Source organism: Antedon bifida, chromosome 4 (genome assembly GCF_963402885.1).
Source record: "Antedon bifida chromosome 4, ecAntBifi1.1, whole genome shotgun sequence".
In the NCBI taxonomy this organism is placed as follows: domain Eukaryota; kingdom Metazoa; phylum Echinodermata; class Crinoidea; order Comatulida; family Antedonidae; genus Antedon; species Antedon bifida.
This window is the reverse complement of record NC_136229.1, coordinates 18,883,690-18,896,032: the sequence shown is the minus strand read 5'-3', so window position 1 is coordinate 18,896,032 and position 12,343 is coordinate 18,883,690. Positions and strand designations below refer to the sequence as shown.

At 32.9% G+C, this 12,343-nt stretch overlaps 1 protein-coding gene across 1 annotated transcript; it reads left to right on the top strand.

Annotated features, from left to right (window-relative positions):
• Positions 1–246: 246 nt before the first annotated feature.
• Positions 247–11,904, top strand: LOC144839713 (DNA ligase 1-like). The gene is made up of 21 exons (XM_078695179.1): positions 247–371; positions 799–849; positions 985–1,276; positions 1,488–1,638; positions 1,728–2,195; positions 2,322–2,436; positions 2,773–2,859; positions 3,372–3,601; positions 3,687–3,751; positions 3,913–4,014; positions 4,237–4,313; positions 4,408–4,499; positions 4,734–4,821; positions 4,913–5,114; positions 5,297–5,575; positions 5,978–6,122; positions 6,471–6,553; positions 7,020–7,172; positions 8,208–8,405; positions 9,971–10,063; positions 11,233–11,904. The coding sequence occupies exons 1-21, from the start codon at positions 352–354 to the stop codon at positions 11,314–11,316; spliced, it is 3,075 nt and encodes a 1,024-aa protein (XP_078551305.1). The 5' UTR covers positions 247–351; the 3' UTR covers positions 11,317–11,904.
• The last annotated feature ends 439 nt before the right edge of the window (positions 11,905–12,343 follow it).

The following is a 12,343-nucleotide window of genomic DNA, read 5'->3' as shown; positions in this document are numbered from 1 at the left end:
ATCTCGTGTCCTTTCTATAGTCGCCGTACAGATAGACTACATCAGTACTTAGATGGCTAGTTGGTGAAAAGAAGGCTAGTCATACCCAGTAGTACCGTTTAGATTTTACGACCTCATTCGGGAAAACACCTTGCAACCTTTTATTCGGCTTCTAAAATTAAGACCTTTGCTAGAAAAAAAGTTTTGTTCAACAAATATTAGAGAGGGGGCTATTTTAAAAAAGTCTGTCGCCCTCCTCGCGCCACTTGTGTTTTATCCGCGGGAAAAGTTAGATTGTATGTTGTTGATTATTGACTTCAACAAGAACATAGGTTTTATTACTGTTGCTAATTTAGCCTAGATTCAATTACCATGGCTCAAAGATCTATCATGTAAGTTATAATGTCATAAATATTATAAATGATGACTTGATTAGGTTAGCAATTGTTTACTAAATATGAAATAATAGCATTGGAATCCTAGGCTACCTAGCTAGACCTAACTTTCTAGGAGGAGGCCTACGTACTGTTTCTCAAACTGGCCGGTGTCACACTGTGTGACGTGTCTGCTGAGTGAGGGAGTTGAGAAAACAAAATGATTAGGCCTAGCCTATATTATTTTATCGTGTGAGCAAGTACTGTATCGTAATTAGTTGTTTTGATAACCCACTATTGTTTTTGTTCTTGAGATTGAGTCATTGATTTTATTGACATTTTTTGTGTCTCTACTTCTAGGCCCTTAGACTAGTTTAGTCAGTGTTTGTATGACGTGTATGTAGCCTATTGGTGTTATAACTGTTTTATTAACTCATTTTTGCAGGTCATTTTTTGGTGGAGGTGGGACAAAGAATGCTTCGAGTGAGAAAAAGAGGTAATACAGACTCCTTTCACACATTGAATCAGCTCAGAAATGCCTCAAATGTTATTATGCAATATATATTATAAATTTTATGATGAGTATAAATATATATTTTAACAAGTTATGTGAATGTTTTTTCCTGTACAGAGATCGTTCACCTCTAAAAGTGAAGAACAAATCCCCGACTTCAAATAAATCGCCAATCTCAGAACAACCAAAGAAAAAGTTCCGTCGCATTCTAGACAGTGACGAGGAAGATGAAGAAGAAAACAAATGTAAACAAACAACAGAAGAGGAAAAGAAGCACGAGGATAAATGTGAACAAGTAGGTGATAGAAAAAAGGAGGAAGAAAGTAATAAAAGAAAGAAGGAAGAAGAAAGTAATGAAGGGAAGAAGGAAGAAGAAAATAATGAAGAAAAGATGGAAATAAATGCTGAGGTAAAGATTTGATTATTTGACATACAAAAATATCTGAATAATGCATTCAAAAACTTAACTAAAAGTGGACAAATTTACTTTAAAAAGAGACAATTTATTCTGTAGTAACATTTTATTTGTTTTTCATTCATTTCTGGAGGCTTTTTTTGAATAAATAAAAAATAAATAAATATTGAATTTAACATTTTTTTTATCTCTCTCATTCTTCCAGGGGGATAGTAAAATCACACTTAAAACAGAACCACAAACACCATCACACAAAAATATAATGGCATCTCCCCCATCTGTAAATGGAACACCTAAATTGTCACCAGACAATACACCAACAATTTCTCCTGGGGGAATTCCATTCAGAAGAACAGGTAAGTTTTGCTTAAAATATTTGTATTATAGTTCCCATTTAATATTTTATTTGATTAGTAGATGTTAATTTTCATGTTTTGTTTTTCAGCCCGAAAACACATGCGAAAGCGAACATTAAATCCTTCGCAAACAAGTGATTCATCAAATGAGGAAAAGGCTACCTCACCAGAAAAAGAAGAGACAAATATACCTAAAGAAAAATCTACTGAGGTTAAAACTGAGATTAAAGATGAAGAGAATAAGACAGAAAAGGAGAGTGATGAAGATGATGAAATGAAGGAGAAGTCAAAGGGCAAAGGTCAAACAAAATCAAAGAAAAAAGATTCATCAACAAAAGAAAGAATGGTTAAAGTACCTGATAATGTAAAGACGGAGAGTGATGACACGAAAGAGAAAAAAGTATCAAGTAAAGGAAGTAACAAAAGTCCACAAGAGAATAAAGCAAAGAAACGAAAAACAAAACAAATAATAGAAAGTGATGAAGATGATAATGATGATGAAAAAAAGTCTCCAGAAATAAAGAAAGAGGATGGGGTAAAAAGTCATCCTTTTTTCTGTAAGTGTATTTATCAAAATAAGTCATTTGTACAATTACTGCAGTAATTCTTGCTAAACCCATCAATAAAGAATTTCTTAAGTTTTGCTATTTATCTTTAATAATTGTTAAATATTATTTTTGTAGCAGCAAAAACTCCAAAACGAGAAGCAGAAGAAAAGAAACCAAAAACTAGTAAAGACGATACACCTGTAAAGAAAGAAGTCAGTTCTGTCTCACCTGCAGTGAAAGAGAAATCAAGGTTAGTTACACAATGATGACATTTATCCTTGATCTAAATGTGATTTAAATTAAATCTTAATTTTAAATGTGCTTATTAATTTTCAATTTTGTCCCCAATGATATGGTATAAACATTATACAAAGAAACACTTTTTAACAAAATAAGTTTGTGCTCTAACATTAAATCCGATTTCTGTAAATTAGGATATTCCTCTTGGTAGAATAGGTAAGTGGAAATGATTCCTCCCCTTCGTTCCTAACATTAACATTCCTTTTTTTTTTGTGCAAAGTGCTTACAATTATTAGGCACGGTATAAGGACTAACTATTAATATAATTTTTTTATTTTCATTACAGTGATGACAAAGTTACAGATATTAATTACAACCCTGGAAAGAGCAACTACAACCCTGTGTTAGATGCATGTTGGAAGAAAGATGATAAGTAAGATGAAGAGAAATTTTAAGTATTGGTTTTAATGGTATCATGATGACAGAGCCACAAAGCAACTATAGATTGACTAGATACTTCAAAGCTGGATTTAAATTGTAGCCTAATTTGTATTGTAAATTAAATCAATGACAAGTGAAAACTATGTATTGGAATAACCAAGGCAATCTAACAACAAGATCCTGAGCTCAAGAGATCAAAGGGTTTATCTGTGGCTGCGACACAATCAGTTCCACACACCTAACAGAAACCGTGCACTGCAGAGAATATGTACATAATGCAGTACTGTTGGTATTTGTCACAGCAAGACATAAGATCAAAGGACTGTTATGAGTTTCTATCTTGGCAAGGCGAGTGTCCTGTTGTTAGATTGCCTTGGGATAACATAGTGGTAAAACATTATATAACATAAAAATGATAATCTTTAAAAACTATGAAATCGAGCATACAGCCATCATAGTATTTTATTGTAATTCTTATAAATATTTAATTTCTTTTTTCCATAGGGTACCATACCTAGCCCTAGCCCGTACATTTGAGCAGATAGAAGCAACTACAAAGCGTTTAAAAACCATTGAAATCCTCTGTAACTTCCTGCGTTCAGTCATTGTACTTACACCAGACGATCTAGTGAGATGTGTTTACTTGTGTCTAAATAAGCTTGCCCCTGCGTATGAGGGTTTGGAACTCGGCATGGGGGAAACCATTCTGATGAGAGCCATTGGCCAGGCAACAGGTATGTAATTGTCCAGTTTAACTAAAAGTTGTGTTTTGGCTGTTAATTATAACAATGCTTAATTCTCTTGTTATGTATGTTTTAGGCCGAAGTGTTGATAAAATGAAGGCAGAAGTAGCAGAAAAGGGTGACCTCGGTATAGTTGCTGAGGTAAGCATTTTTAAAAGAGGGCGACATTTCTGAAATCTGAAAGTACTCCTCCCATAATTTTTCACTTTGAAAAAATTTAAAAAATAATATTAAAATAAAACATTCTCGAAATTTGTTTGTATATGCAATTTGTTACCTAAAGTGTTTTTTGTTTGTTGTAGGCAAGCCGTACAACTCAGAAGATGATGTTTGCTCCCCCAAAGTTGACTATTCAGGCAGTTTTCAACAAACTTAAAGAAATTGCAGCAATGACGGGCAATTCTGTAAGAATATCTCTATAGATAATAGCATAAAAGACTGTTATTAAAAATACTCTTAAGTGTATCTATAAACTGAAAAGTTACATTGAAGAATCCGATAGGGAGGTTTTTTTTGACGACCTAGGCCCCTTTTACTGCCTGAAATTTGTTCATATTAAACAAAATATTCTCATTGTAAACTGTTGAAATAATATATCATTAAAATCATTACATTTTTTGTTTTAGTCTCAAAGTAGAAAAACTGAAAAAGTCAAAGGAATGTTTGTAGCCTGCCGTCACTCTGAAGCACGATATTTAATAAGGTGAGAAATCTTGCAAGACAAACAATTATAAAGATTTGAAACAAAAACATACATTTGCAATAATAATATATTGACATAATGTTCTGAATTGCAGATCATTAACTGGTAAACTGAGGATTGGCCTAGCTGAACAATCTGTTTTGGTAGCTTTGGGAAATGCTATAGTCCTAACACCACCTGGACAAGGTAGATGAATATAGAGATTCTAATTGTTGCTTGAGTAAAGTATTTGTTACTCAGTATAGTACCCTGGGTACTTTCCTTTTGGACAATAAATATACTGAGTAACCCCTATTTGTAATTTATTAGTAACTCCCTTTTGTATCAATAGAAACATTTTACTCAAATTGTATCACTATTTAATTATATTAAACAATTCACTAATTTATTATCTAATATGAACTGATATACTTGATTTAGATATTGATGAAAAACAAACAACCACAATATCGGAAAGCCTCAGGAAAAAGATGGAAGAGGGCGCATTAATCATAAAAACTACATACTGGTAAGACTAATTTTGGCCTTATTTTACTGCAGTAACTTCAAAATTTACTTCAGTAAGTATAATAATGCTCTAATTACTGTTTCAATTCCAGTGAATTACCAAACTATGATAAAATAATACCAACGTTGCTTAAACACGGTCTAGAAGAGTTACCAAAACATTGCAAGCTGACACCAGGAACGCCACTGAAACCAATGTTGGCCCACCCGACCAAAGGAATATCGGAAGTGTTAAATCGGTTTGAAAACATGGCGTTTACATGTGAATATAAGTATGATGGTGAAAGAGCACAGGTTAGTATAGGTAGTGTTCATACATGTATGTCGCCCTCTATTTTAAGAACACTTTTAGGGATAAAGTTTTGGAATTTTTATTTGATTTATTATTAATGTTGGCAAATTTATAGTATTGTCCAAAAGTTTTCTAATTACCATTATATTATTTAAGATGCATTTGCTGTCTCTTTCTTCACCAGATTCATCTTCTAGAAAATGGAGAGGTACACATATACAGTCGAAATCAAGAGAACAACACAACCAAATATCCAGACATCATCGAACGTATGCCATCTGTATTAAAAGAAGGTGTTACGTCATGTGTGATCGACTCTGAAGCAGTAGCGTGGGACAAAGAGAAGAAAGACATACTGCCATTCCAAGTGCTTAGTACCAGAAAAAGAAAAGATGCAGACATGTCAGAGATCAAAGTTCAAGTTTGTGTTTACGCATTTGATATCCTGTATTTGAATGGAAAGGTGAGAATGTGTATTCATGTTTCATCAAAAATAAACCATCTCTTATAAAGACAGATTGTATTATAAAATAATTTCAAGAAAGGTTCCCCTTTGGGTCTTCTATTTCAATGTGGGTATGGCACTCCAGCAACATAAAATCGTTTCAGAGTGAAGATAAAGCAATAAAATGTGTCGAAATAACAGGACTCCATACCAAATAATCTGCATCCTGAACCATGCTAGATATGCCATTCAAAATTAAACCCAAAATAATATTCGTGATAATTAATGTATTTATGATATAATACAGTGTATTGTGTGTTGGCTTCCTAATTAGACGGCATGTTTATTGTGATTGAAATCATGTGGATTACCACTGAAAATGATTAAGTTGTTGACGTTAATTAAATTCATATTTTCTAGTCTCTTGTGAGGGAACCTTTCCGCAAGAGACGAGAGCTTCTCCAGTCATCCTGCAAGGAAGTTGAAGGGCAGTTTGTCTTTGCAAACTCAATGGTTTCCACACAGACAGAGGATATACAAGAATTTCTAGATGAGTCAATAAAAGGTGAATCTAAGTTTGTCCTCTGAGTACACTACTTAATATATAACTGAAAGTTTTATGATTACTGTTTTGTGCCACTGGACTACAGACAAATGCAAAATTAACTATACTAAAACATTGAAAACATTGTACAGTAAAAGATAAGAGGAAAACTTCGGGACCAACAAAGTATAATAATTAATGTAGGCCATAGTTTTAAACTGTATAATAATTACCCTTGTTTGTTTCATGGTAAAGTGTCTTCCTTAATAGGGGTGTCCAAAATGTATTCCAACTATTTATAGAAAGATAATTACACTAATTGACTTATTGTTTTGACCCACTAAAATGAACCAAATGTTTTTCTTTTAGGCAATTGCGAAGGTCTTATGGTGAAGACGTTAGACGAGGAAGCAACGTATGAGATTGCAAAACGTTCGCATAATTGGCTCAAGGTAGTTAATTATCTTGACCTGACCTATAAAAATGGCAAATCAAGTTGTTACCTTGTACACTGGAAGTTTAACATTAATTAATTAATTAGAAATTAAGAGTGGTTATTAGAGGAAGTGTTAGATTTAAGAAAATATTGGGGAGTGAAGCCAATAAGAGGAATAGCCAACAACAAATTGTTTTGGTAGATGTTAATATGATGTTAAATATATACAGAAAGAGTTACAAATAAGAAATAACAGGGAATAAAGCCAATATGAAGAACAAGTTGTTTTAATAGATGTTAATAAGATATTAAATATATACAGAAAGATTTACAAATAAGAAATAACAGGGAGTGAAGCCAATAAGAAGAACAAGTTGTTTTGGTAAATGTTAATAAGATATTAAATATATACAGAAAGATTTACAAATAAGAAATAACAGGGAATAAAGCCAATATTTTTTTTCCATTTTCATATTTTGTAGCTTAAGAAAGATTATTTGGAAGGTGTTGGCGATACTTTGGATCTAGTTGTGATTGGAGGTTACCACGGAAAAGGGAAACGAACTGGGACGTACGGAGGGTTTTTACTGGCTTGTTACGATGATGAAAATGAGGAATTCCAGTCAATTTGCAAGGTAATTAATTGTCTAGTCTGTGATGTGGCCGGGCTGTTCAGTATAAGAGGTGATAATGATGATAAATTTAACTATTTATATATAATGAACTGTCGTGAGAAATCGTCCAGTGATATACTGAAAATTTAATTTACAAACGGTGAAGATGAAACATTTTTAAGAATGACAAATGCTGAGATTTGAACCCAGAACCTTCTGCTGATATGCAGACATCGAACCATTAGACCACCGAGGCTTTCTTAGGATGGTTAAAATGTGTTTGGAAAGCAACTCTTTAGCACGGTGGAACAGCAATAGATCTTAAATATACACATTGTACAACAGATATCAAATTGATACCCCTTCATCTTGTAGACAAATCTGCCATCTATAGTTTTTTTAACGAAGTCAAAATCAAAATATAACTACAAAAGGAGTATTAAGTAGTCCTGTCTCTTTCCACAATGCTATAAGTTAGTACTGTGTGTCAATACACAGAATAAACTTTATCCCTTCCTCAAAACATATAATCTAGGGCCTTAAAATTATTCACCAAAAAAGTACATGGTAAACTGGATATGACTTGAGAACCTAACCTTGAAATCAATTTAATATTCTTTATCTGTGTTTAAAATTAACCTATGTATTTATGGCAGACAGACACTGTATAAAGATGTGTAAGAGGATGAGGCCCTTCTATGGGGTCTGCGATCCCTAAACCTGTGTATCGGAGAAAAGGACCTTATATGTGGTTTAATTTATCTAGATAAACTAGCTGGAAAACTTGGGCTATTCAACGAATTGGCCTGTGTTTTAAGAACAATTAGTAAACTAAATGAGTTTTCCAGACTGGAGTTGAGAAGCATCCTGGAAAGGGTACAGGATTTATAAACAGGTGCTTTTGTTTAACCCTTCTGCCAGCATCACAATTGACCCAGATTGACCCCAACGGAAACAATATGACTGAGAAAGAGTTTTAAAAATGGTGTATGGAGATCACCCAGCAAGTGTAAAAATATATTTTTTAAGATTAACAATTTTCACTTTCTTTTAAAGATTGGCACCGGTTTTAAAGATGACGATCTTGAGCAACACACTAAGTTCCTCAAAGACCATGTTATAGAGAAGCCCAAGGCGTACTATCGTTATGACTCAAGTCACGAGCCAGATCATTGGTTCGATGCAGTCCAAGTCTGGGAAGTAAAAGCGGCCGATCTTTCTATCTCCCCAACCCATCGTGCTGCAATGGGCATTGTAAGTTATTGTCCATTATACTGTACCTGTGGACAGAGTCAACTCAATCTACTGCAGTTACTGCAGTATTAAAGATCATTTTATATATATAGCCAGGTCATAAACATAATGTTTTTTAATAAGAGTTCCTCAGCTGCTAATTCTAGGATATTGTATTGATTTATCAATACATTTCTTAATAACATAACAGATATTTATAATATCTGTGATATTACATTAACTTAAAAAGTCATATATTAGCCTGAATAATACGATTTGGTTCAAAATTATTGTTAGTACATACAACTTAAATGAGTATAGCAGTAGACTATATTTCAATAACATAGGGTAGTTTTCGTTTGCATTACCCTATCTATCATAATTGGAATATCTATCATAATTGGAATATCCTCCCTCTTATATCCCCTTCCTTCAAATCTGATGGGTAAGTGGATTATGAAAAATTGAAAAATCATGTTCATCATTGTACACTGTCCCTAATACTATAATTATAGTTGTATTTACTTCAGTAGAATAATCAATATACTGCAGTAGAATAATCAATGTACTGCAGTAGAATAATCAATGTACTGCAGTGTAATAATCTATTTACTTCAGTAGAATAATCAATGTACTGCAGTATAATAATCTATTTACTTCAGTAGAATAATCAATGTACTGCAGTGTAATAATCTATTTACTTCAGTAGAATAATCAATGTACTGCAGTATAATAATCTATTTACTGCAGTAGAATAATCTATTTACTGCAGTAGAATAATCTATTTACTGCAGTAGAATAATCTATTTACTGCAGTAGAACAATCAATTTACTGCAGTATAATAAACTACTACAAGGTTAGCACTAAAATTAAGGCCAAAAAATAGTTATACTGTATCAACAATTTATAGAGTGGAAATAGGTCTACAGTGGATATTCTGGCACTGAATCAGAAATATGTTTTTTTTTAATAGTTTATTCATTTTTTTGGTGTGACAAAGAAAGGTCAAAAGAGATATTAGTAGTGTATAACCTATCCCTCATCTGTCAAGAATATAATCATATTTGCAATTTTAAACCAATCTGATTCATAAAGAGTTTCCTGATGGGAAAGGATGACAAGTAGTTGGGGATAGGAAATACATTCACTTGATTTATGTAGACTGTATAAAGCTCTGTCTACACTATCAAACTAGTTTGACAAAAAAGTGTTCTGTGTCCAAATATGGCAGTGATATGCCCAAATATGGTAGTGATGTGACATCATAATGTCCATATATAGGCACATCACATTTTTTTGTAACATAAAATTTGATAGTGTAGACAGAGCTTAAGAGGTGAACTGAAAAGAGCTTAATCTGAGGCCCCTGAATGAGCCATTCACAACAGAAAACATTTCAAATCCAGCTCCTGGATTAAGAAACTAGCTAAATTAACAAGAGAGTAGTGTTATAATAACATATGACGTGCAAAATGTGCCTAAAATAACTAAAAATATACACACTTTTTATCCTTTTTATATATGTTTTACGATAAAACCTACTTGTTCTACTAATTAAACCCCATTTTTACAATTTTGTTGTAAGGTCGATGATAGCAAGGGAATTTCACTTCGTTTTCCACGCTTTTTAAGAATACGAGATGATAAAAATGCTGACCAAGCCACAAATTCAACACAGGTAAATTTTGGCGTTAAAATTGTATCTATTTTATCTATCATGTGAACAGTTAATAGTTGTTAAAAATAGTAATGTTAACTGCTATATACATAAAGTGTAACAATGCAGTGCTTAGAATAAAAAAATATCACAATCCATATTTTAGAATATCCAGGGTCTTAAAAATCAAACATAATCCAGGGACCCAAAAAAGTAAGCACATCATGAACAAAACTACTACTTCTCCAGAGAATAAAGATTTTTTCTGGATTCAAATTATATTTAAAAATGAACAATGAATCCCCAGGAGACCGAACCACAACTCCCAGCCCAGGTCAATTCCTGTATCCTGGGAAATCTTTATTGGCTTAGTAACCAACTTTGGTTTGGCCCTCCCAAAGGAGAACCCCTCTTGTGACCCCCTACTGTGACGAACCAGAAGAGACCACTTGATTTAAACAAAAAAGGGAGATTCAAGTAAAACAGAAAAATGATAATTAAACCCAATTTATGAGGCCTGATAAATAATAGACAACATGGTACATTTCCGTTCTACAATTTCCTTTTTAAATCATTGTAAAAAATGTATTTTCGTTTTTTAATTTATACAATGGAACAACTGTTAGACAACACATTAATGATTAGTTCATAACATAATTAAATATAGAATGTGGAAGGTCACCTATTTAAAAATATCAATATCCTGTACCCCTATTGATAAAATGGGTTCAATTTTGAAATAGATTGAAATATAGCGCTTATATAATTAGGAATTGTTAGACAACATGCTAAATAGTTAATTCATAAAATTATTAACTAATTAAATATAGAACATGTAACAGGGTCACAAGGTCACCTATTATTGTTTGAAATGGCGCCATATCCTGTACCCCTATTGATAATATGGATTCAAGTTTAAAATAGATTTTAAAATATGGTGATTATGAATTGGGGAAGATTTTTTTTACCAACTTAAAGCCTTGCTTTTATACAATATGTTTTGGTTGATAATTCTTGATCTAGCATTCTTCTTTTCCTTTCTATCCTTCCATCATGTTCGCAACTAAGTTCATAAGTGTTTTCCTATTCCAACCTTACATCTTTTAGATGAATGGTGCGCTCAATAGCATTGACTTATTGCATTAGGTAAAAAAGAAAAATTACATTTTAATCTTTATTATCTTTGAAAGGTTGCAGAATTGTATAATAACCAGGACCAAGTGAAGAACCAGAAGGCCAGTACGCAAAAGACAAACTCTGACGATTTTTACTGAGATCTTCAGAAAGTTCTGCAGTAAAAAAATGCATTATATAGTAGTTACTTAACATCTCAGGGCATTGATAGTAAAACTGTCTTGTTTAAATTTTACAGAACTGTGTATACAAAATTACTATAAATTAACTTTCTAAGTAAATATAGCTCTTGTCAAACTGGTGTATATATACATATGTTTTGGACACTATAAATGAATTTGAATAGCATATGGTTGCTTAATTCATTGTTTGAGTTTCATGGAATTCTAATATAAAGGTAATAATAATGCATTAAGTGAATATAATGATACATTTTGCATCTGGCGACCACGATTTATACATAATAATTATGGAATTATTAATAAAAACAACAGAAGTTTGTAAACTAAAATTGTGGTATGTGTTGTTGATAAACGTAGTTTATTATAGTTAGAGTGCAATATAGCTAGCATAACCAGAGAGATTGTGACATAGGCCTTATAGCACTATCAGCCTAATTTCCTTTTTGTATGTCAACACATTGGCGGGAAATGAGCTCCAAAGGGTGTGGCCAGGGCAGCTTTAAATTGACCTTCGCAAGCCACTTGCAGTTGTCTGATCTTCATGTAGTAACGAATGATTGAATAGCATTCTTATTAAAAGAAGTCATATTGAGCCATCAACGAAATCGCGCCCTTCAAGTTAAGTTTATTTAGATTAAAACTAATTTTTTCTAACTAAGTGTTACAATTTCCCTGGTTCAACCCACCTGCCACTGTTTGATACTTTATGCAAGAAGGTTGCGAAATATAACCACTACATTGATGCTGACGTAAGCATATGATTTGGCTGCAAGTCACCTCTGGGTGTGGTCATCCATAGTCTTTCAAATTAGCCCATCTCTGACTATCTCTAACGGATGGAAATATCCGGTAAAATGTCAGAGGGGAGTGGAGTCACGGAAAGTTCATTCCCTGTGACGAAGGGTTGTATCCCATCTCTTGACCTTCTTTAGGGTGTGGTTCGATTGACACACCCAATAATTATGTAGGCAATATTCATACAATT